This window comes from Diadema antillarum, unplaced genomic scaffold, assembly GCF_040938485.1.
Source record: "Diadema antillarum isolate AM-2024a unplaced genomic scaffold, OU_Dant_1.0 scf00000060, whole genome shotgun sequence".
Taxonomy (NCBI): Eukaryota; Metazoa; Echinodermata; class Echinoidea; order Diadematoida; family Diadematidae; genus Diadema; species Diadema antillarum.
The window spans coordinates 176,608-203,905 of record NW_027270949.1 but is presented as its reverse complement, the minus strand read 5'-3'; the positions used below and the strand labels follow the sequence as shown (position 1 = coordinate 203,905).

General features: G+C 38.0%; 1 protein-coding gene across 1 annotated transcript; it reads left to right on the top strand.

Annotated features, from left to right (window-relative positions):
* The first annotated feature begins 18 nt into the window (after positions 1 to 18).
* On the top strand, positions 19 to 25,244 carry LOC139716005 (hyalin-like). Its single transcript, XM_071627563.1, has 11 exons — positions 19 to 337; positions 936 to 1,208; positions 1,648 to 1,875; positions 2,237 to 2,497; positions 4,989 to 5,261; positions 5,859 to 6,131; positions 6,571 to 6,774; positions 7,160 to 7,420; positions 18,558 to 18,785; positions 23,177 to 23,449; positions 25,240 to 25,244. Exons 1-11 carry the CDS (start codon positions 19 to 21, stop codon positions 25,242 to 25,244), a joined length of 2,598 nt encoding a protein of 865 aa, XP_071483664.1.
* The last annotated feature ends 2,054 nt before the right edge of the window (positions 25,245 to 27,298 follow it).

Below are 27,298 nucleotides of genomic sequence, written 5' to 3'. Positions count from 1 at the left end.
TAAACTGGATAAATCAACATGGGAAAAGATTCATTTGACTTGCTATACTCCACAAACATAACAGACACTACACCTCCAGCTGTGCAATGCGCAAACGCAACGTTGACTGAAGATTGGCCAAACGTCTTTTGGGGCTTACAGCGAACAGAAGATCCTCCCCCATCTGAAGGGCAGTACTACTACTATGATGAACACTCTAATTACAACGGAATAAGCTACGATTACCCAATTTTGTTTTCCGGGCACCGTTATAAACCGGGATACACTAAAGTCACTCTCAGAGCAAGAGACACTTTCGACAACGAAGCAACTTGCGAATTTTACGTCTTTAACAAATGTAAGTTAGCTTCCTCTTCAATTTCATCCGGATATTGTTGTATGGTACAATGTATATAGTAAGCCGGGTATATACATAATTTCAATAGGCAGATAATGTTACGGGAGATCAAAACCGTCTGCATATCAACAGGACTGAAAAAAATATCTTCTTTCAAGAAGTTACGGTTTTCAGTATGTAATATTTAAATGAAGACGCATAGATAATGTCCCAGAGTTTGCTAGCAATAAACGCTGAAAAAAAAAACCCTCTGCCTTTGGTCAAACAACCTGCTTCCACTGCAAGAGCTATCAGCATATTTCGGGTTTTCTCTTTGGCCAAGTAGGCCATGTATCCTCCGTTACAATGTTAGATACACTGGATGAATACTGTGGTTGTCTTTCCTTGTAATCCCGCTTGTATTAACTGACAGATTTCCACAAAACCTCAAAAACTCAATGGAAGAACACGTGGAGACGTTAATCTTCATGTGTCTATCTGGAAATCATGATGTAACATGTATTATGCTTTTATATATTGATCGTTGTGAAGATTAAAGCTTGATTATACGTTTTAAATGATTCGATCTCTTCTCTAATCTCTTTGTCCTGTTCTTCAGTAACTGAACTCCCAGCAGAATGTCCAGATCTGAATGACACAGAAGCTACTCATCCTGGACAGGACACGTTTACTTTCGTGCAAACGATCTTTGCTAGTGATGTCGATATAATACCTGAGATATTTTACTTGTACGTCGGTGAACCTTATGTCACTATGAGTATTGATGGTCAACCTCCCGGTAGTGCTGTAGGCCTTGGTATCCATACTGTTACAACTGTTATATCAGATGACGTTTTGAATAAGACCTGCACATCATACATCCTCGTCGAAGGTACGTATGAGTTCAGCAGTTCCTGAAAATTTTCATTCTTTTAATCCAATGAATATGCGATTAGATTCATTCAGACCTTATTGATTTAATAGCAAACAGGTTTCAGGTTTGCTATACAAAATGGTTTCATAGTGTACATACAAAATAAGGCTGATCGTTCTTAAATTATGGCGCTGTCACTTATTTGAGATGATCTTCAGAGTTTCGAGAGAAAAACGAACACATGTAAAATTGCTTAGCTCTTTTGCGCAATTTCACCAAAGTGTTACTGCTCTGGTCATTTTTATTTGATTTTCTGCAGTGCACATTATCTTCAACATGATGTAAAGCTTGACTACAGGAAATAAATGAAAACATGTATGCGATTGCATGTGATTCTTTACATTACTCGGATATCTCTCTATTTCTTATTCCAAACCAACAATGACGACGTATAAAGACAACGAGTCACCTAACGTAACCTGTCCCGAAGACGTCTTTGAATTCTCAACAAACGTGGTCAGTTTTGCAGCTAATTTCACCGATAATGTCGACAATAACGGAACCATCGAATACTCGCCGATTTCACCAGGAAATAGATTCGATCTTGGCGTCACTGAGGTTACGGCATATGTCTCTGATACAGCGGGAAATATTGGCAGTTGTCAGTTTTCTGTCAATATTTCATGTAAGTTAAACTTTATCATCACACATGTAGTATTATAAGGTGACGACTGTAAGGTATCTGCTCAGCCAAGTTGGTGTGTGTCTTTCACACAGATCTCCCTGTCTTACCCAAGGACTGGCAAATTTGTAAGATTCAAACAGGGCATTTTTCGCTTTTTATTTTTCTTGACACGTGACCATTTTACTCTTCGTATTCTATTTCTAAAATATATGCGTGTCGTTTTTAACTTACTAATTTTGCTAAAAATTTCGGAAATGTTACAAATCTCCATCAGTAAAATAAGGCGCACAAGCGAAAACGGAAACACAGAAACTTCTTAATCACTGTTTACTTTTTGATTTCTCCGTGTTTAATTTGATAGTATCAGTGTTGCCTGTGATCTGCCCTGGGAATGAAGTGCACGAAATAGACGAAGGCGAGACGACTTACTCGTATCCTAATCTGACTGCAACGAATCTGACGCTGAGCCCTTCTTCCTACCAGTTCTATGACGAAGTTACCATCCACGTTTCCACCAACGTGACATCAGATAACGTCATACCCACTGGGACTCATGAGCTCATTCTTGTTATCAATGACACAGTCCTCCAAAAGACCTGTAGATCTGTCATCACAGTACAAGGTAATCATTTTTCCTATTAACCTGTACTAATTAGCCTTTTTTTTTTCATGAAAACACAAAAACGACACAACGCTCACGAGTTTTTCGAATTATTCGCAACGCATTTGCTCAATTGTAGATACGAGGTGAACCACAGCTTTAAGTACTCTCAGAGATCATGAATGTATAATACTAGTAACGCTGTCGACACATTGCAGTGGAGTGGTAAGTGTTCATTGAAAATAAAGTAACATCCTGATTGGTCAAGTGTAGGAGCTGTCACATTACTCTCGATCAGAGTAGTGATCACAGTAGAACAGCATGGTAATAGTACCAATAAAACATTTTTAAAAAATGTTACATTACTACCGATTTGAGGGGCGGAGGGGTAATTGAAAGAAGTGAGACTAATTTGCATGTGAGTGCGTGAAAGCTTCAGAATGACAGGCAGGTTATCACCAGAGAACTGGTTTTCCGCTACTTATAACACGTGAATAAGCAACAATAATAATATAAGAATTGCCAAACAAAAAACCGGCGAGTCTCATCTTACCCAGAGTGATTGAGCAAGCGGCTATAATAGTAAAGTAGCAATAACAGTAGCAATGACATTGGTCTAAAGAAATCAAGCTGGTATAACTATCTCAGCTCTGTATAGAGGTACAAAAAAATGAAATTTGACAGCAAATAACTATGTGTGTAGTAGTGAAATTGTGGTGAGCTATTACCAAACCAAAGGTGCTATAGCAGTAAACAACTGAATACGGATAATGAACTTAGAGAAGCGTGGTGGGCTGAAAGTCATTGGACAAGGGTCATCGTACTGGACCAGAACTCCGGAGCATACATTTTATTGTCTTGCAAAGGACAGTTTTGTCGAATGTAGGGCAGTTAATCCAAATTGATGTTTGCAATACCAGGGATGGGATAAATGCACTGACACACTCTTACACAACAACACCCATACACACCATGTGATCACACCGAAATTTTCTGAGTTCGTTCGCATCATATACTACTGACTTAATAACATTGGTCGACGGATGTTTGTTTGTTTTTTTTTAATTTTTAGTTGACAAAGTCGCGGATGCAGATGGAGCGCAAATGCCCCCCCCCCCTTTCCTCTATCATCTGTTAAAACAAAGAAATCGAAAATGGGGGGGGGGGGGAATCCGGAAGCCTTTCAATCCAATTAATATGCTGTTGGATTCGTTCAAGTTTGATATAATTATATAAAGATTTACACAACACGTATTGATATAATTTTCTGAGTTTCGGGAGCATACTTTATTGATTTAATAGCAAACATTCAGGCTTGCTATACAAAATGGATAGTGATGTATTTATATACAAATTAAGGCAGATCATTATGAGAATATGACGCTGTCACATATTTGAGATGAATATCAAAGTTTCGAGAGAAAAACGCGTAAATTTAAAATTGCTTAGCCCAATTAAACCAACGTTTTACTGTTTTTGTTATTTTGGCGTGATTTTGTATTGTTATCTGTAGATCTGTCATCAAATTTACACAAGGAAATTATTTTTCTTACTTAAAAGCAATACCACTTAGCCTGTTTTTTGCTTTCATGAAAGCGCTTCATGTACATGTGTCGATGTGAGAATACGTGTGGAAAACTATTTGCTATGATCGCAGTGCTTGGAACAATATGTACAACAACAAAAAATACACATATTAATTCAGCTACAATTCAAGGAAAGAACATTTTATTCTAATAACACATACGAGACCTTGCAGTCATCCAAAAAAAAAAAGAAAAAAAAAAGAGATGTCAAGAACTTCATGTTGTAAACGCTATTCAGGATAAGTGCAATATTAAAATGTATACTGTGGGGTATTCATTGCCAGGACAATAACCAAAAATTACTAAAAACGTATTTGGCTAGCAATTATCGTAAAATGAAAGATGATTTTTTTTTTAAATCATAATATATTGTTGTAGTTATTATCATTGATCCTGGCAGCATCAGCAAAGAGTTTACTTGGAAATTCCTCATCGGCACTCTCCTCAAATAAAACCTCAAAAGTGACAAAGTGCTGGTGTCGGCAGCAGACAACTTTGACTTTTTTTTTAAATAACGAATGACTCTCATCGACATCTTAGAGACAAAAGAAAAAGCAGAAGAAAAATTCCATTGAACTTGCTTCCATTGCATCATGAACCTGTAAGTGCTTAGACAAAAGCCAGTTGACCCGTAATCGTTGTTCGGATAATTTTGTCATATTTCAGTGAATATGTACACATTTTTCATATCAAAACACACACACACACACACACACACACACGTGAAAGAATGTGAATGTTGTGCACTAAATAAAATAGATGTCATACTATATGTGAATGTATGTATATGCATAAATATATACGTATATATATATATATATATATTATACACATATATATATATATATATATATATCACATATAAACTGGATAAATCAACATGGGAAAAGATTCATTTGACTTGCTATACTCCACAAACATAACAGACACTACACCTCCAGCTGTGCAATGCGCAAACGCAACGTTGACTGAAGATTGGCCAAACGTCTTTTGGGGCTTACAGCGAACAGAAGATCCTCCCCCATCTGAAGGGCAGTACTACTACTATGATGAACACTCTAATTACAACGGAATAAGCTACGATTACCCAATTTTGTTTTCCGGGCACCGTTATAAACCGGGATACACGAAAGTCACTCTCAGAGCAAGAGACACTTTCGACAACGAAGCAACTTGCGAATTTTACGTCTTTAACAAATGTAAGTTAGCTTCCTCTTCAATTTCCTCCGGATATTGTTGTATGGTACAATGTATATAGTAAGCCGGGTATATACATAATTTCAATAGGCAGATAATGTTACGGGAGATCAAAACCGTCTGCATATCAACAGAATTGAAAAAATATCTTCTTTCAAGAAGTTACGGTTTTCAGTATGTAATATTTAAATGAAGACGCATAGATAATGTCCCAGAGTTTGCTAGCAATAAACGCTGAAAAAAAAAACCCTCTGCCTTTGGTCAAACAACCTGCTTCCACTGCAAGAGCTATCAGCATATTTCGGGTTTTCTCTTTGGCCAAGTAGGCCATGTATCCTCCATTACAATGTTAGATACACTGGATGAATACTGTGGCTGTCTTTCCTTGTAATCCCGCTTGTATTAACTGACAGATTTCCACAAAACCTCAAAAACTCAATGGAAGAACACGTGGAGACGTTAATCTTCATGTGTCTATCTGGAAATCATGATGTAACATGTATTATGCTTTTATATATTGATCGTTGTGAAGATTAAAGCTTGATTATACGTTTTAAATGATTCGATCTCTTCTCTAATCTCTTTGTCCTGTTCTTCAGTAACTGAACTCCCAGCAGAATGTCCAGATCTGAATGACACAGAAGCTACTCATCCTGGACAGGACACGTTTACTTTCGTGCAAACGATCTTTGCTAGTGATGTCGATATAATACCTGAGATATTTTACTTGTACGTCGGTGAACCTTATGTCACTATGAGTATTGATGGTCAACCTCCCGGTAGTGCTGTAGGCCTTGGTATCCATACTGTTACAACTGTTATATCAGATGACGTTTTGAATAAGACCTGCACATCATACATCCTCGTCGAAGGTACGTATGAGTTCAGCAGTTCCTGAAAATTTTCATTCTTTTAATCCAATGAATATGCGATTAGATTCATTCAGACCTTATTGATTTAATAGCAAACAGGTTTCAGGTTTGCTATACAAAATGGTTTCATAGTGTACATACAAAATAAGGCTGATCGTTCTTAAATTATGGCGCTGTCACTTATTTGAGATGATCTTCAGAGTTTCGAGAGAAAAACGAACACATGTAAAATTGCTTAGCTCTTTTGCGCAATTTCACCAAAGTGTTACTGCTCTGGTCATTTTTATTTGATTTTCTGCAGTGCACATTATCTTCAACATGATGTAAAGCTTGACTACAGGAAATAAATGAAAACATGTATGTGATTGCATGTGATTCTTTACATTACTCGGATATTTCTCTATTTCTTATTCCAAACCAACAATTACGACGTATAAAGACAACGAGTCACCTAACGTAACCTGTCCCGAAGACGTCTTTGAATTCTCAACAAACGTGGTCAGTTTTGTAGCTAATTTCACCGATAATGTCGACAATAACGGAACCATCGAATACTCGCCGATTTCACCAGGAAATAGATTCGATCTTGGCGTCACTGAGGTTACGGCATATGTCTCTGATACAGCGGGAAATATTGGCAGTTGTCAGTTTTCTGTCAATATTTCATGTAAGTTAAACTTTATCATCACACATGTAGTATTATAAGGTGACGACTGTAAGGTATCTGCTCAGCCAAGTTGGTGTGTGTCTTTCACACAGATCTCCCTGTCTTACCCAAGGACTGGCAAATTTGTAAGATTCAAACAGGGCATTTTTCGCTTTTTATTTTTCTTGACACGTGACCATTTTACTCTTCGTATTCTATTTCTAAAATATATGCGTGTCGTTTTTAACTTACTAATTTTGCTAAAAATTTCGGAAATGTTACAAATCTCCATCAGTAAAATAAGGCGCACAAGCGAAAACGGAAACACAGAAACTTCTTAATCACTGTTTACTTTTTGTTTTCTCCGTGTTTAATTTGATAGTATCAGTGTTGCCTGTGATCTGCCCTGAGGATGAAGTGCACGAAATAGACGAAGGCGAGACGACTTACACGTATCCTAATCTGACTGCAACGAATCTGACGTTGAGCCCGCCTTCCTACCAGTTCTATGACGAAGTTACCATCCACGTTTCCACCAACGTGACGTCAGATAATGTCATACCCATTGGGAGTCATGAGCTCATTCTTGTTATCAATGACACAGTCCTCCAAAAGACCTGTAGATCTGTCATCACAGTACAAGGTAATCATTTTCTTATCAAGCCGTACTAATTAGCCTGCTTTTTGCTTCCATGAAAGCACAAAAAAAAACGTCACAATGCTCACGAGTTTTTTGTATTATTTACAAGGCATTTGCTAAATTTTAAAGGACAATAATAAAATAAATTTATATCACACACTCACAAACACACACGCACACACACACACACGCAACTTTATGCGAGCGTTTACGTATCCCTTCCTTTCTTCTACATAGATACTACTCCGCCAGCTGTGGAATGCGCAAATGTAACGCTGAATGAAACAACGCCAAACATCTTCCATGGCTTGTCATGGACACAAGAATCTCCCCCAGCTGAAGGACATTATACCTACTATGATGAAAACCGACCAGACGCTGGAGCAGTGATCTACAGTTTACCAACGGGTTTCAACGGCTATCGTTATTCTCCAGGATACACCCCTGTTACTCTGATAGCAAGGGACATTTTCGGCAACGAAGCAACATGTGATTTTTACGTGTTCAACAATTGTACGCTCGCTCTCTCTGTAACTTTCTCTTTACATTATAGTAAATCAGAATCGAGTTCATAAAAATGCAGGCATATGATAATAGGCAAATAGGCTGACCTTAAAGATGATATAAAGTTTTGGTACCTCAAAAGTTTCCCTGAGTTTCCTTGTCTTAGTTTGTGTTTCAGGTTAAAGTACCTTTCATATAACTAACACTGTGAGACTTACTCGCCCCAAAGTGCTCTCATGTCTTAGTAATCATGCAATAAAGGTTTCGTACCAGAGCAGAGCGGGCTCTGAAAAATTCGAACGAGCCGTTAGTTTGACTCGACGCGGTACCGCGAGAATCAATATACACGTATTGTACGAAACCATTATTGCATGATTACTAAGACATGAGAGAACTTTGGGGCGAGTAAGTCTCACAGTGTTAGTTATATGAAAGGTACTTTAACCTCAAACACAAACTAAGACAAGGAAACTCGGGGGAACTTTTGAGGTACCAAAACTTTTATATTATCTTTAATGGTGCTATCAAAATAAATATATGTATATTATATATACATATATATACATATATATATATATATACATATATATATACATATATATATATATATATATATATTTGGCATTTTTCTGCCCACAGTATAAATATCAGTGTCGTTGTCTTGTATGTACGATACTTGGAAATATTTGTGTAAGTGCTTCTTAAAAAGAGCATCAACAACAACAGCAAAACACAATATCTTTACTCACAAAAACGAAGCTATTTTTCTTGTATTTCTGTTTTGAGTAAAGGAGGGGTTTTAAATTCATCAAGTAAGATTGAAAATGCAAAATGTTATCTTTGATCTCTGGTGTTATATACGTATTGTAATAATTGTAGACATCATCATCATCTACCTAGCAAATGGAAATGATTCAATCCTTTCTCTGATGAGATGTATAAAACTTCTTTCTTGTCTATAGTGACTGAGCTCCCAGTTATATGCCCGGATCTGAATGATACAGTCGGTACTAAACACTGGAGAAAGCGTATTTACCTTCGTGCAAACCTTCCATTCTGGCGATGTCATGACAAGTGTGAGTCATTACGAATACGTCGGTGGTGGGCCCTATGTCAATATGAGCATCGATGGTCAACCTCCCGGTAGTGACGTAGGCCTTGGTCTCCATACTGTGACAACTGTTATATCAGATGACGTTTTGAACAAGAACTGTACGTCATACATTCTCGTTGAAGGTATGTATCTGTTTGTCATTTCTTTTCTTCTTCGATTTTTGTTTATTTTCTTCGCTTTTGTTTATTTTCTCGTCTTTGATCTCGTATATGCACGCCAAAAAAAAAAAAAAAAAATCGTGATTGCGTTTTATTTGGAGCAACAAATAATCATGTCTGTGTAAGTAGCTTTAGTTTGTTATGAGACTTTACCAAATGAGTTTACATAGAGCATAGATACATTTGTATGGTAACCCTTCGTGGTACAAACTTTAAGAGGACAGTTGGACGTAGCAGAGTGCATGTGAAATTGGGGTAAGACAAACAAAAACATATAAATCATATATATATATATATATATATATGAATATACATATATATATATATATATATATACTGAAAAAATAAAGAAATAAACTTGTAATGCATTTTCTTCTTTGCCAATAAAGAATGAGTTTATTCGACTCAAATTTCAGCGGCCCCCCACATTCTTCATTTCTTTGTGGAGCAAATACCTAAATTCTCAATATTATATATATATATATATATATATATGTATATGTATTATATATATATATATATATATATACAAATATTATATATATATATGTATATGTATATATATATATATATATATATACAAATATTATATATATATATATATATATACATATATGTGTGACGGGGAATGACTTGCAGTATAGACGTTGCAGTGATGTTCACTATGGCCTTTATTTCCCAAGCTTTCGACTGTGTAACCAGCCTTTTTCAAGGGTTTGATGAGACATAAAACATAAAAGCAAAAGAGCAACCAATTTGCATGCATTTGAACAGAAATAGAAAATAATAATAATAAGAAGCCAATCAAACGGAATGTAGACAGTAACAAGTCAGACATTTCATGAAAATAAAAGTGTCTTTGTTTCGTCAGGATCGAACGACTCTTTAAAGGCATGTCCATGTGCCCACATTGTCTTTCGCATTGGTATATACTGCATTGTGTCTATACATGGTACCATTGGAGTGGAGAAACGTTGAGCACCTCCCACAGCTAATGTCGTCGTAGGTCCACCCTACTCACTATACATATTTTGCAGAGGAAGGTCTCTTTATCATTCCATTATAATTCATGAAAATAAAAGTGTCCATGTTATACGACCGGAACGACCTTTTAAGGGCATGTATATCGCATTGGTGATATATTGTTTGTATGTTCCACTTTGTGCATCTCCCACCGATTCGTGTTCATAGGTTCACCGTATATCATATTGTAACAAAATTGATTAGGCCTACTGGCCTGGTTTGAGTTTGAGTACATACATGTAATGTAACAACTTGTATTGGCCACTACACACTCTTCTGATGCTTTCTATCTCTTCACGCTTCCTTTCTTTCCCTCTCTCTCCTTCCCATTCTCCTTACTCTCTCCATCTCTCTCCCTCTCTCTCCCTCTGTGTATGTGTGTGTGTGAGTGGCCCGTCTGTGTGTGTTTGTAGTTGCTGTGTGTATTATTATACACACAGGGTGTGTTATTTGTGTTACGTACATGTGCAGGCTGCAGCACAGGCGCGCGCAGCCAGCCTTGCAGGGATTGGCTGTGTGTGCGCGTATAGGCTGTACGTAGTAAGAGTGTGGACACAGTGAAGAGATGGGACACAGAAGGGCAAGGGATTAGATGTGTTTATACAACACCTCAGAATGATGTCGAATTGTGATTGGCCAAGAACATGTCACATGACATTCAATAGAAAATACCTACCAAACTCATTGACAGTGACAGCCATACAATAGGCCCCTGGCATGGGCCTATAGCACGGCTCGAAGGTACTATAGCACGGCTTCGTGGGGGGCTACTAATGCATGGCCGGCCACTCACAGAGTTCTGTGGCTCACAGCAGCAAAGCGCCAGCAAACTACATTGTACGTGCTGGCCGGCTGCGCTGCGATGCGCTGCCGGTAAACAGACCAGTCGCGGCGGCGGAGTACTGCAACGTCCAACGTGTACGCGCAGCTACTTTACCTAGCTAGTTGCATGTATTGCGGCCTACCTACTGCTGTGTTTTTAGTTTTGACTCTGATCTGCTACGTGGACCACAGTGATCCCAAAATCAAGACTTCATTTCAAGTTGAGAAACCGTAATTTGATTATTTTTCTGTGTTTTTATACAAAATCATTTTCGGAAATAGAGAAAGTCTAGACCTAGTACTAGATCTACCGACGTCTCAGGTAGGCTTAACAGTCAGGCCTAACTCGATCTAACGTTAGCGTAGAATGGGTATAGACCCTGCGGAGTTTGTGATTCCTGTGACTGTGTGGTCGAATCATGACGAGTGTTTGAAAGCAGTACACAGGGGGGTTTACAATTCTCGGCCTAATTGTTACATTTATTTTTGGGCCTTCCTGAGTTAGCGGTCACTAATTTAGTACTGTGATTGTGGACAAGGTGTTGTATAAAACGAATAATTTATGATTTTGTTCGTGCATTGGGGCACGTAATACCGCACTCGGCGCGAGATTCGCCACTGGTCTATTCAACGCGGCGCTACGCGCCTTGTTGAATAGACCAGTGGCTTATCTCGCGCCTCGTGCGATATTCGTGCCCTATGCACTCACAACTCATAAATTATTCGTATACTAGCGATGTCAGGCTACTAGGCCGGGACACGAGACGGAAAGGAATAAACGCTGAAGTTGGAACGGTAAAGGTACATCATCTGTGTGCTGGATGCATTAATCATACTCTGTGGAATCAAAGAGAGTGAGGAGAGGTCTGAGAGGGAAAATTGCAATGACAATTTAAACACGGGATCCAGACTGGAATCCCCAACCCGAGTGGTGAAAGTGGTTACGTTACAATATATACGTTCAAATTTTTCTTTATGTATGGATATCTCCTCCTGTATTAGAAACACATTTATATGTTTTTATCCACATGCGTGTTTTAGTAATACGAAAGAGCGGTGTGTGTGTGTATGCAAGTGCACGAAAGTGTATGCACTTGTGTGTACACACATTCCGAATGTACACATTCACCCACATACATTGCTTATAAAGTATGTGTGTACTTTTACTACACGTACATTCACTGCATGATTTTGGGCAAATTGAAGAAAGAAGTCGAGTATAAAAATGATTGATCTGATTCAAGCTCTTTGCGCCATCAACGTCCCAAATACCCCTAGCCACATCACCCCTCACACTTCACTACCCCCGCACTACCCCTCCCCCCCCCCCCCACACTCATCCGTCTGACACCACACACAACAAGCAAATCCCAACGCCTTGAAAGGTAACCAGTGTCTTTTAACCTATGTTGGTTTATGTATTCCCAATGATTTCATTGTAATCATTACCGCTATTATTGCTTATACTAAACTGCTACTACTGTTCCATTATTTCATTGCAAGTGTATGTGATAATAGTGCCTTTCTGTTGGAATGAATGTAATATTGCTGTCTATATTTGTTTGATTTTCTTTTGCCTTGTTTTTTGCTAATGTTGTCGTTTTTTGCCTTATTCTGCTGAAATGTATGCAAATTGGTGTGAATGTCTTGTTACTGTCTATATTCCGTTTGATTGGCTTCTTCTTATTATTATTATTTTCTATTTCTGTTCAAATGCATGCAAATTGGTTGTTATTTTTCTTTTATGTTTATGTCTCACCAAGCCCTTGAAAAAGGCTGGGTACACAGTCGAAACCTTGGGAAATAAAGGCCATCATCGATAGTGAACATTTCTGCAACGGTTTATACTGCAAGTCATTCCCCGTCACACATATACCCAATAATGCAGCACCCACCACGTACGAGGCCAAGCCCGCTTCACGTTATACTGTCATATATAATTATTTATATATATTATATACATATGAAGAGTTTGTTTGCAAAAACGGATAAGTCCATATTTGCCAAATGGAGATATTTGCGATTAAAGGTCAAGAAAAATAAAGAGAATAATAAGAACATTTCTGCTTCTTTTGATCATAACTTCAAAAATGTACCTTTATATGTAGTGACCAATATATCATTTAAACGGTATTATTTTGTACTTTATGACAGAGACCGTGCTTCAAAATCTTCAAAAATGGACTTATCGGTTTTTGCGAACAAACTCTTCATATATACTGTCATATATATGTATATATATATATATATATACTGTCATATATATATATATATATACATATACCCAAATCCTTGCCTTTTTATTCAAAGTGGGACATTAGTGAAACATAAGGGTTGGATGATAAGATCGTTAAGGCAAGTTAGGTCTCACGGGTAGGCCCTCATAATCTGAAGAAGGTGAATCGAAAGAGTTTAGAGAAAGAGAAAGAAAGAGAACGTCTGTAACCTTCTCGAAGTTCTGAAGGAACAAAGCGGCGTCCTTTGACGCCATAGGAAAATATTATGCACAAATTATCTCTAAGATCAAAAAAACAAAATTGGCTATGGTTTTGTTTAAGTGACTTTGAAAATCATTTTTGTTTTCTCTTTGATGAAAAAAAAAAGCTATATAGAGGAAATTAAATAGAGGTTATAGCAATAATATATTCATGGATATCCATTTTTCGTATCTGATAAAGATGCAGAGAGTATGTTACTTATAATAATTCGAAAAAAAAAATCTTTACTTAATGTTTCTTTTTACATCTCCGCAAGACAAAACGGCAGCTATCACAAGGACACCAATTTTATTGGTTGGAGAGGCCCAAGGGCCATAATGATTTTGAATGCTCTTTTTACAACTGGACAACTTAGGGAAGCCTACCACGAAAAATCTGACATCTTGTCAAACTTGTATCCTTGTATTTTGCTTGTTATATTTATCTGTTATCACTTGTACTGTCTTGCAAATGCCGAATAAATTATACGTATAATGATAATAATAATGAAGATTATAAGTGACAATAATAATAACAACAGCAATAATAATAATGATAATAGTAACAACACAATAATTGAAATAATATGAGATTATGAAAGATATAGCCAGGAATTACATAAACATGAATCTTCCATTCTTATTGACAATCGCCTTGTTATTCTTAAAATACCAAAACTGAACGTAAAACACAGACAGGGAGCCACCGAACATTGCCTGTCCTGAGGATATAGTTGAAAACTCAACGAATGTAGTCAGCTTTAAAGCCAACTTCAGCGATAATGTCGACACTAACGGAAACATCGAATTCTCGACTTCACCGGGCAGTAGGTTTGATCTTGGCGTCACTGAAGTTACGGCATATGCCTCTGATACGGCGGGAAATAATGGCAGTTGTCAGTTTTCTGTCAATATTTCAAGTAAGTCAAACTTTATTCCAACACACTTATTATGCATCACCTACTTATAAATGTAACTATCCGATTGGTCGAATGCCCGTCACGTGACATTTAGATAAAAGTCCCGTCGCACACTGTGGCTGTCAGCCGCAATTTCGTAAGAGCAAAATATGGATATAGCGCATGGCTGACGTCACCTATTTCCATGGACTCCCGGGTTAAACTCGCGATTAACCCTCGTAATGGACTCGCATAAGACAGGCTGTTGCTTCGCGCGCACACAGATATAGGATGGGAGCGAGCTTCCCCTCGCAGCTCGCCGATCGCGCGCAGTGTATTGTGTGCGCGAAACAAATAGTATATGGCCTATGGAACAAGATTTTGCACTCGTGACCATTCACTACATGTATATAATGCCTGAAGATATCCTTGTCATTTGATTGGCTGTTTGACATTGATCATTCGGTCCATTTCAATATGACGTCATCATCTGTGCCCAATTTACCGTGCAAATTTTAAATTCATACGATTTGCTTCATTACACTCTCGCTGAGAGTCTGGCACACTACGCGTGTCAAATGCTTGTGTTTGCAGTGTATGTATGCGACAGCGCGCTAGCGCTTAGTAAGCACTCTCTCGTTTCTAATCTTATAAAACATCAAATGACACTTAGATCTTTTTAGGCGTTATATAAAACAAATAATAAATGTTTTTCATTCGTGCAATGGACAGAAAAACTTCATTCGGTGAAAGATGTTTGATCCATTTATCTCGGCTGCCCCTCGTTGAATGGACCATTTCATCTTTCACCTCATGAAATATTCTCTCCACTGCACTCATAAACATTCACTATATATTTTTATACTATTCATATGTTACGACTGTATAAGATATCATTTTAATCAGGCTGGTGTATCTCTCTCACACATCTCCCTACCTCAATCAAATGACACGTTAGAAATATTGAAATCGAGCATCCTTTTTCGGATTTAATATATCAGTAAAGAAACATTTTATTTGGTATCGTGAAGGAAAAACAGATAAATGTAAAATACTCTTCAATGCTGTATTGTTTTTTTTTTTTACTTCGTTGGCATAGACTATGACAATGTTTAGAGTGCTTGCACTCTATTTCGGAGATGCCATGTAAATATTTTGTAGTGAAAGTTATCAATTATTGTGCACAAAATTTCTGCAATGTTATGATTATTCATCATTATCAAGAAACACGCACTCATACAAACCTACTTAACCTAGTCAAACACAAAATATATTAATCTTTTAATTTCTTTTTGTTCTTTCTTTGCGCCTTTTCCAATTGCAAACCCTTTAATTCCCAACTGATTCCTTCCTCTAGTCCCACTCTCTTTTATACAGCCTTCTTCCTCTTACACATACACACATTTGCTTTTTTTTATATACATATTTGTGCTTATTATGCCTATGCCTGCTTGTCAACATACAATGTATTCAATTCAATTCAATTCAATTCAATTCAATTCAATTCAATTCAAAGTTTATTTCATTTTTCGACAAATCATATAAGTTACACTTCTTTTGATGTATACAATTTTCTCTCCTTCGGATTTTGTTCCCCCCCCCCCCTGTTTGATATGTGTTTTATTTTATTTCTTTTATCAATATCTTTATCATTATTGTTATAACTATCATTATTATCATGGCTGTGTGTATATATACTTTCATTTTGTTGCCTCCTCCTCCTGGTACACCTTTCAGGGCTCACTGTCTGTTTACCCCACCCTCCCCCCCCCCCTTCCCCTTGCTGTTGCTTTTCACTGTTTCCCTTTCTTTATCCCTCTGGTGTTCATTATCTTCTTTGATGTTGCCTCCCTATTCATCCTTTTCCTTCTGTGGTTGCCCCACAAAACTCTTAAGAGTTTTGTGGGTTGCCCCCATGATCCTCATGATCATTACTGACCCTCCTCTGCCTTTTGTCTGTCCATCCTCCTGCCCTTATCACCCTCCCTTTACCTGTTGGGTTCCTTGCCCTGTGACCTCCCCCCTCTCCTTTGTTTTCTTTGTTCTGTGTACCCAGCCTGTCCCTGACTGTTTTTGTTGTGTGAAGTCCTTATATGTGTTTGCTTTCCCTGCTTGTTTGTCATTTTGCCTCTGACGAAGATTCTGCTGGGATCGAAAGCTCAGGCCCCTTTTGACTCCATTTTACCCCATTGGCTCGCCTTTATTGGATCAGCAGTTTTCAGTAGCTTTTTTTTTGGCTACACAAAATATATTACATGTATTTTCAAAGTGTCAGTGCTGCCCGTTACATCCAGTCGTCACTGACGTTTCGGCGTTAGTCTCTGATATGGCAGGAAATTGCCAGCTGTCATTTCTCCATCAAAATTCCACGCAATTTGAACTTTAAACAAGACATTTAACATTTCGATTAATGTTTAATTTAGGTAAGCTTATAATGATTTACCTATTGCCCATTTGTTTTCCTTCTTTTCATACCTTAGCACTTTCAGGTGACGTAAGCATTATGTTTGGCACATTTCCTCACCATTATTCCCAGGCGGAGCTTGTATAATCTTCTTAGTTCAATAATGCTGCTGAGTGTTTGTTTCGTGTATTGTCTTGTTCAGATTTGCCCGATATCCAGTGACTGATTCCACCATGATAATGTCAGATTATGGTGAACTATGATCTCATAAAGTAACCAATACTTCAATGAACATTGTTTACGTTATTCCCACACTGGCTCATATACACTGAAAATATTGGGTACGTGCACGGGCCTGATGTGAATCTGACTTCAAAGAACTGAATTAGAGAACAGATATGGAGGGTTAGATATATTACTCACATTTGCGCATTTTGTCCCTTAGTGACTTTCTTTTTGTATGTTCACACTCATAATTGACAGTATCTGAGCTTCCAATTGAATGCCCTGACGACCAAGTCAAAGAAACAAGAGAAGGGGAGTCCACATACACATATCCTGCAATGACGTCATTGGATCTTATTAGGAACCCTAGTTCTTACCAGTTCTACGGCAATGTTTCCATCCGTGTTTCTACAAACGTTTCCTCTAACGCCGTGATACCTGTGGGGATTCACACTCTCATTATCGATGTAAATGACACAAGACTTCAGAAAGAATGCAGATTACTTATTCATGTGCAAGGTACATTTACGTTTGCTTTTGCGATCGAATACTAGGAATAAAGTCAGCAAGACCATACACGCCTAAAGACATTAAAATTTCAAAGCTAGAGCTGAAAATTCCGTTATTTCTTTTTGTAGCGTTGTTTCTCACAATGAAGGCAAAAGAAAAATGAGATTTTTTTCTAATTTTTACTGTCCTACATGTAAAGAGAATATATAGAAAACCACAAGAGAAAAGTTGCATTAAATTCTAAAACTTTCTGTACCTAACCACATGCTCCTAAAGAAGAAAGATGCCGCACAGCGAGTTTCTGAAAAGATCCCAGAAGGAGCTTCTTGGAGAGCATTCAGCCTATTCTAAGTCTGTTGTAATCAAAGATAGTAGTAGTGAAGCTCTTCCATAGTTTGGGGATTATTTTAGTTATGTACATGGAATATATTCATATTTATAGATACAATATATCTATAGTTATAATATATATTTATATATGTGATATTAATATTATAATATGAAGAACAGTCTATGTGCACTTGTTTCGTTTACATATCTTTTCGAAAGGCGTATGACGTATATTTTCTATCAGTTGACATCATTTGACATTTTAGCTGAAAGTCAAGTTTGTTTTCAAAGTCATTTGGTCATGAAAGCAAATCAATGGCGGGAATAGCTTTGACGTACATAATTATGTAGTCTGATAACATTCGATGTGAAAATTGTCATCACCCTCTTAAGTACCATTCCCAGTAGCAGCAATTTGTTTTGTTAATGCTTTATTTCAATGAGAATGATTGTCATTACTAATGTTATCATTCTGATTATCATTCCTTAAATTATCATCATTTTTATTAGTTGCATTAGATTTATATTGTTACTATCATCATCGTTATCATCATCACTATTATCATCACGGTTTAGCGTGAATTTTAAACAGCTTCTAATCTAAGTATAGATGTTAATCATAAAATGATAACAAAATTGTGATGTACGCTAACGTTTGTTATCCTACTCGTACAGATGGTCATTCACCAGATCTTGATTGCCCTACCAATGTTGCCTTGGCGCTTGGGAATATAGTGCGGTTCGACATGGCTCTCGCTAACGACAGCGTCGATGGCAGGATTGAACCCTCCTACTCCGTTCAGAACGGAAGCAGATTCCCGCTTGGAATCACGAACGTGACAGTCAATGCCTCAGACTCAGCTGGCAACAATGCTACGTGCTATTTTCTCATTGACATCCAGAGTAAGTGTTCAATTCCGTTTCCGTTTCCGCATTTGCCCCCCCCCCCCCCCATAAGATGTTCGCCCTGTGACAAAAAAAAAGATACATTATTTAAAAACCAAAATGAACCCAAAAAAAATGCATTTTCTTGTTTAAATGTTGTCAATTTCATAACTGAAGATGCGAGAATTATAATACACGAACAATATATATTATATCTACTAGTATATACACTAATATTAATTTATGAGTTAATTTAGTGTATATAATATGGTTGCCTCGCATCCTCGATTGTTCCCGCTGAAACATACCTTTAGTAAGCCTTACATTTTTTCTTTTCTTCTCTGCTTTCTAGCAGTACAAGAATATTTTTGTTGCTCGAACAATGCGATCACGTTTAAGCTTTAAATGAACACTTTTCAGACGAATGGCAAAGTGAAAGTGGCTCGCTCGCTCTGCCCGTTGTCATAGTAAAAATAGTTTTCATAACTTAACATCATCAGATCATAGTCCTCGCAGTGATTTCTTTTATCATGTTTAATTTCCTAGAAATTTAACTTAAAATGCTCCAGAAACGCGACATTTATATTCTGTTTTTACAAAAAGTCCCTACCATGGGAGGGGGCGGGGCATTCCCCTCCCATACCCTCACCCGCTCGGTCGCTTCGCTCCCTCGCCGAGGATCGCACACCGTCGAGATCTTGCCCCCCCCCCCCCCCACCCCTCCCCCCCCAAAAAAAAAAACAAACAAACAAACAAACCAAACCAAACCAAACCAAACCAAAACACACACACACAAAAACAAAGAAGTTCTGGAGAGCTTGTCCCTCTTCATTCATTCATCATAAAGAGCAGGGTGCATAATGCGATGAAGTGGTCCCTTCTCACATTCCAAACGGGACCCAATGGAAGACCAGCTATTTTAGCTGAATACATGCTCTGTATAGCGATCGTCTCAGATGAAGAATAAAATGAAATGAATTGATATTGATGTATAGGAATTGGTATTCATATCAATGCTGTTATTGATATTGATCTTCAGATTGAAACTAATATAATTAGAGGCATATGATATTTGTAAGCATATGATGATAAAAGTGAAATTTTTATATGCATATCTTCTATTCGTGCTTTACTTTTAGTAGCTACTTCAGGATCTCTAAGAAATGGTTAAATTCTATTTTATTAAATTCCATCAATCATCAATTAATTCAAATCAGACAATGATTTGTCCGTCAGCGTGTTGTCATGTAACCTTTTTTTTCAGCTTTACAGCGTACACTGTAAATGTGATATGCTTAAAACATAATGCACGTACATGGCGCCCATACTAATTGAGTATATGTGACCGTGCACCTCAAAACGAACATAAAGTCGCACACACTGATTCTGCGCGAGGACTCAAAATAAGTGAAATGGGTCAACCTAGCTGAACTTGACTTTTTCATATTTTCTGAAAGAGCGGGTCTTCTTTTACAATATGCTAAAATGTGGTATCATAAAACGGGCAGGAAAGTGTGTTTTTTTAGCAGTTTATCTCAAACATTTTTGGTAGAATAGAGTAACTGCGTCAGTAAGCGGCTGTGCAGCCGTTCGCGGCAGGTACAACATACACGGTAATATACCGCTAAACACAGCATTGCACTGTTACATGCACACTACACATATACTAGAACACTAGCAATCAACAAAAACCAACCGATAAAATGGGCACGATCTCTGACGAAAGTGAAATTTTCTCCCCTAAATGACAACATATCGCATCCAAAATAAAATTTTCGGTACTTCTTAACATAACAATTAAGAAATAATGGTCCAAGAAACTTGATTTTTTGTCGTTTTCCCGATGCTCATGGATTTTGAAAACATATCCTCACATAAAATGCAACTTTCGCGAGCCGATGTGGGCCGCCATTTTTGTTCAGAAAGTGGATGTTACCATCGAAAAAAATCAGAAAGACATCAACAACACCGCCAGAATTGCGATCTTGTTTGCGGCCAATGCATGTGCGCCCGCTATTTTCACGTGCTTTCGCAATGGGAATTGGCGCTTACGCAATGTTCGCGAGACATGTGAAGGCGTTCAGCTAAAGATCGCGGAGCACGCGCGTATTGCATAGGGATTGTACATCGTGCCGCAAGCAGAAATACTACGTCGCATATCGCCGTTATCGGCGAAAATTGTGCCGGGTTTTGCCGTGGTAAATCATGAAAACTGCGTTGGTCAATGGTAAATTTCTTTTATGAAAACAATTGCGTGAATGAATAATCTTGTCTATGATATATGAAATGGTTGAAAATAATTTGCCTGATTTGTTTACAAGTTGGAAAAACCCTTAACAATGCTTAAACTGCCGCAAACGGAATATTTTACTCTAGTGTGATTAGGTGTGTCTTTAGAATCCCTTTTTCATTTCTGGAAAACCCTGTCCACACTCTTCACTTTCAACTCTAATAACTTTTGAAAGGATAGTTCTACTGCTTTGAAAGTATGTATTAATTATGGACAGAATGTGTTGATGAGGCATGTTTAATTTCAGTTTAATCTGATAATCCCTTCATTTGTTGGTACTCTGATGGTTTACTTCCTGTTTTTTGTCCCATTCATTGCACAGCCAGCACGGTTTGGTAAAGATTAAGCGCTTGAATAGACACTGTACTTCAGAGCCTCTTTTCTCAGTTCACACTTTTCCTGAGTTTGTGCTTTCTTTCCAATATTTAGATAGGTTAGGAGAGTCCATTTGATTTGAGTTATACATCATTTTAAAGCTTAAAGTCTGCTCTTTCAGAATATGGTCTTAACTAGAAATTCATGTCTGGCGACTTTTTGTGTGTTTTGAGGTGCAGAGTCACATATGAATATAAGAACGACCCAAGTCCAATTTTTGGCCAGATTCAGTTTGACATGGGAAATTGTAGCTTATGCATGGACTCATCTTGTGTGCAAATGATAAATCCTAATTACCCCCGGAAGTGCCTGAAATGAATGAGTTAAATCTTATATTAATGTAAGAATGAAGGACTTGGGTCATTCTTACATTCATATAATAGCGCCCTCTCTCATCCTGCTCCCATCTCTATAGCAGAATATCATGTATATGAATCAAAGAACGACCCAAGTCCACCACACAAAATGGCCTCTCCACAATTAATGTAAATGTTAATTGCCATAATAATATATGTTCTAATTTGTATATACAATGTTGTCTTCCCACCACAGTTAAATAGAATATTATTGGACAAATAAAAAAGATATGAAGTTTTTTTTTAGTTTACTCGAAATGATCTTCCATGGACTTGGGTCGTTCTTATATTCATATACTCAATTGTATCCCCCGAACAGAGTTCGGAGGATACTACGGATTTGGCCTCGTTGCGCTGCGTCCGCGTCCGCGTCCGTTGCAGAGATTTTCTTGTGAGCACTCTACTGGCTACAGTTCTTCTTTGATCATCTTCAAATTTGGCATGAAGGTGTATTATGGTTAGACGAAGACGCCTTTTGTTTTTGGTGATGGCGCCCTCGCTTGTTCCGTCTTTATACATGAAAAGGTAAATCCAATAGGGTCTGCTTGTGAGCACTCTACTGGCTACAGTTCTTCTTTGATCATCTTCAAATTTGGCATGAAGGTGTATTATGGTAAAACAAAGAAGCCTATTGTTTTTGGTGATGGCGCCCTCGCTTGTTCCGTCTGTATACATGAAATGGTAAATTTAACAGGGTCTGCTTGTGTGTGCGACATTGGCCTTGTTTCTTGATCATTTTTTTTATTTGGTATGTAAATGTATCATAGTTAAATCTTCACAACTACACGTATTGATAATGCTGCCCTTACTGTTCCACCTTTTACAGGGTCAAAGGTCACCCTGATCATGTCAAAATGTGCGAAAATGCATGTTTATTTAAAAGCAATAACTTGATTGTTACTGGATTTTACTCAGACTTGCTAAAGTGGTGTAGGGGTGGTCATTCTACATGTAGGACACAACAGTTTGTGGTGACTGCGCCCTCAGTGGTCCGACTTAGAGGCCATGTCACACTTCTTGTATATGCTCTATACGCCACATTTCTTGTCTGATTTTATTCAGACTTGCTATGGAGGTTATGGGGAGTTATTCTAGGTAACAAAAGTTTTCATTGCCAGCGCTCTCATTGTTCAAACTTTAATAGGAGGACATGTCATATTCCTTGTATGTGCTGTATATACTAGCCTCATTTCTCGTCGGATTTTATTGTATCCTGCGACAGGTGCCATATTACACAACATTCTGGCCTCAAAAGTAATCCAGATGGGGTATGGGGGACGGGTTCTGGGGATACATGTGCTCGATTGCGAGTGCTCTAGCTTCGTCAAGTCGTATTATTCATTAATCTGTACAATTTACTTAGCATAATTTTTCTCACACGTGACCAGTGACAATGCTGCCAGTAGAGCCAGGTTCAGCCAAAGCGACCGTCTTTATCGTGGACGGTGAGTACACCATTCGTGCTCCTGTCCGTCTACAAGGCAACCTGACAAAGAATGAGTTCGAGTTTTATGGTCCACTCTCCTTCACATACTATGAGGCCAACGGTGAAAATCTTCAAGGACCACGTTACGACCTTCCACCTGATACCCAAACCCTGCGTGTTACGGTCACCGATGGCGTATTAAGTAACTCATTTGAACACGAAATCAACCTCGAAGGTGAGTTTTGTTCCCTCCTCGTTCTGACCCTTATTTTTCCCTCAGAGTCGCAGAACTAAATCTAAGATAAGATTCGCAGCTATGCTAAGAAATTAAATGAAGGTGTCTTTGCCCTATGGGTTGATAAATAATGATGATGAAAGATCCAATACGACCAGAAAATAATATAGCAACATCATAATTGTCGTTCACTTTTAATTTAGTCTAACTTATTCATTTACACACAAAAAAACAGATAAAGAATCGCATTCAAGATTTTATAAAGAGATGTGTGAGTTTTAAAAGGAGGAACAGGAAAATATCTCGCAAAACGTATGGGGCATGGGAATAGAAAAATTGTGTATATAATGTATATGTATAATATGTATAGATATATATATAAATATACATATATATATATATATATATATATATACATATATATATATATATATATATATATACATATATACACGTATATAACAAGGACATGTTTGCTAGCTGGGTACATATTTATATTCATCAAGTGTTCATGCAAATACTTTTTAAGATGAACATTTTAGGAAAAGAGTGAAGTAATGACTATATTAGCCTATATTGTTTTATTGTTAAAAACTTTTTTGGCGCACAGGCTGAATACAGTAGAAACACAAATGCTGCAATGTACATCCCCTCCTGTTCAATTTCCCATGAAGTGGACCTTCATATTTCTGTCCATTTCTGCTGCACCTCTCCTGGATTATTTCCTGTTGCAGAAACTATTCAAATCAACTTGAACGTTCGCTTGAGAGACATCAATGGCACCGAAGCTATTTATACAGATGCTCACAACAACAACGCGTCAGGTGTATATATCACTTTGAAAGCGCATTTCGAAAAAGAAGTGAGTAACATTTGAACGTGTATAACGATCTGAGATCATATTGCGAATTATTATTATTATTATTTTTAGCAAGGTATCACTAATTGGTATGATAGCATCTGGTTTTGCAAAACTTCAAAAACAGCATATCAAATTATTCTCGTTTGTCCGTATCAAACCAGCAAAACATAAGCGTAGCGGCTACATGTGGATTTGCTAGCAACAGGACGTATAGAAAAAAAAATATTTGGAAAATGGTCAGGGAAAGCTAGTCCAACCGTCAGTGACCATTCATTTCGTAATTTCTTCAAATTAAATTCATTGTTTAAGGAATCATTGTTCTACTGAAATCAAAGTTTGAATACTGTACCAGAATGTTCTCATGTAGGGGGTCACGTCGTAATGTGCAATAGCTTCCCCGGTGCAATTACAAATGACAATATACAATAGATACAATATTTCAAAAAAAAAATATTATCGAAATTCACTCATGCACTGAAAACATATTCTCAAAGACAATCTAAGTTGATTTCTTTCCCTCAATCTGGAACTCTCTGAAAAGCAGCTATGTAACATTTGTTGTGATTCAAGTTCGCCTCTAATTACATTATGAATATGAATGTCAGGGCGGATGTCGAGGATGTAGAAAAAGATAAGACTTTTCGATTGAAAAGTTGTTGATCATTATTCATGACAATAAGCATTCCTCGATCACTCCGCCATTCCCGACATGCCCGATGGAGAATACGAGGAAAGAGCTATAGGTTATAACTTAAAGTATTGATCTTCAATTACTTATGACAATACATGACTAAATATACCATTAGCGTATGTGATTGAGAGAATGATACGTTAGTATAATACATTGACGGATAGGCAATGATAAGGATACATGTAAATTCAGATATGCATGTTCCCTACTTTGATTTTTGGTTTTATGTTCCCCCAGTGTAACAGAATTTACGGTGACCTCCCTGGGTTCTGCTGCTGTATTGTCAAATCTTTTACCGAGGGAAGCATAGTCGTCAATCATGTTGCCATATTCGGCGCCACCAGTAACATCACAACAGAGATGGTCATGAATGCCCTCAGTTCTTCGATCTCCACAAGCAGAGAGCTGAACAACAATTCTGGACTTTTTCTTCTCAACAGCAAGGCATTTGATATATCGTGTACGTACTGCAGTTTCCTTTAAAAAAAATCATTTCGTATTTTTTTTTCTTTTTGACTTCCTGTGAGTACTTTCGATATATAATTTTTTTTAAATTCATATTGTCATCAAAATTGGAAATTGTAGTTTTTGAAGAAAAAAAAGCAGTAATGTGCTAGTAGATTTGCCCTCTTTTCAACTTTATCATTGATATACCAGGTTATTATTTGCAATTATGATTAATTTCTCTAAAGCCGAATGAGAATGTTATTAGCAAGTGTAATCGACTGAAATGAATTACTTTCAACTCTCCTCTAAATTTTTCTTTCTTCCCCTTTCCTTCTACCATATCTTAATCTCCGAAATGAAACTGAAAGTGCGTGATCAATTTCTCATTTCATTTTTATGTAAAAAGGTGTATAAGTTATATCTATTGTTCACACACCATGGACGTCCCCGTCACGCTTTGAATACAGTCCGACCTCTCCTATCCGGCCTCCCTTTATCCGGATCTCTCTATTATCAATTATATATCAATATTATCAATATTACCAATAATATTTTTAATCCAAAAAACATCCATTTAACCCCAAATCACAGCAAGTACATTGACAGAACAATTTTCGGTTTTAAAATCAGGGCACCTTACAGGCGATCGTTTATTGAGCAAGTTAACAGAAAAGACGAGGACTTGACATGTTCACTTAAAACTACATTCATTTGCATGTAGCCACCATTGGGTAGGCAGCTGCGTGTCGGTGTTTAAAACATTGAGTCTCCCGTGTCCGGCCAAACCCTTTACCCGGATGAGCACCGGTCCCGACATGCCCGGATAGGAGAGTTCGGATTGTAGCCTACTGTGGATAATCACGATCCACTCCTATATATCTTATGTATTATGAAAATGAATGACTATTCCATGTATGGTTGGCATCCATTCGTCTCGAGAAACGATGGCGTAGCACTAGCTAGGCAAGAAGTTTGCACTGCCTTGAGTGGCTGTAAAGCCCCACTCTTGAGTGGCATTCCTTAGAGCACTTGCAGCAGATGAAGTCTGTTGGGGCCAATACTAAGACTGCCCGTGCCTTTCTCTTAGCTCTCCTGTCGGTCTGCTGTACGTGCCTTACAGCTTCAGCTCTCTGAACGCTCTCCCTGACGGTGCCTCTCCATAGCGGACGATCTTCAGCTACAACTTCCCATGTGTTGGTGTTGATGTCCATCGTCTTCATGTCACGTTTGCACACATCTTTGAAGCGAAGATGTGGCCTTCTCATGGGACGAGACCCCTCGCTTAGCTCTCCATACAGCATGTCCTTCGGGATGCGACCTGGTTCCATTCGACGCACATGACCCAACCACTTCAGGCGTCTCTGGCTGAGGAGTGAAAACATGCTGAGAATGCCGGCACGCTGGAGAACCTCTGCATTTGTCACCCTATCCTGCCATTTTATGTGCAGGAGTCGTCTGAGGCAACGGAGGTGAAAGGTGTTGAGCCTCTTCTCCTGGCCAGCATATGTTGCCCAGGACTCAGAGCCGTATAGCAGGGTGCTGAGGACGCAGGCTTGGTAAACGCAGAGCTTGGTGTTCTTGGTCAGCTGACTGTTGTTCCATACGCGCCTGTTCAGTTTGGCCATGACTGCAGTAGCTTTCCCTATCCTATTGCTTATCTCATTGTCAAGGGAGAGGGAACTGGCGATTGCTGAACCAAGGTAGGTGAAAGAGTCCACTTCTTCCAGATGTGTGACATTAATGGAGATGTCTGGAGGAGAGTCAGTGCCTTGGGTCAAGATCTTAGTCTTTTTCAGGCTGATGGTTAGTCCAAATTCGTTACAGGCATGGGATAGACAATCAACAAGCC

What these genes read in the sequence shown, in the direction of transcription:
- LOC139716005 (XM_071627563.1), top strand. Translation starts at nt 19, where the DNA reads ATGGGAAAAGATTCATTTGACTTGCTATACTCCACAAACATAACAGAC. An exon ending in ATCATACATCCTCGTCGAAG is followed by an intron (nt 1,209 to 1,647) that starts GTACGTATGAGT and finishes CGACGTATAAAG; the next exon opens with ACAACGAGTCACCTAACGTA. An exon ending in TTTTCTCATTGACATCCAGA is followed by an intron (nt 18,786 to 23,176) that starts GTAAGTGTTCAA and finishes ACACGTGACCAG; the next exon opens with TGACAATGCTGCCAGTAGAG.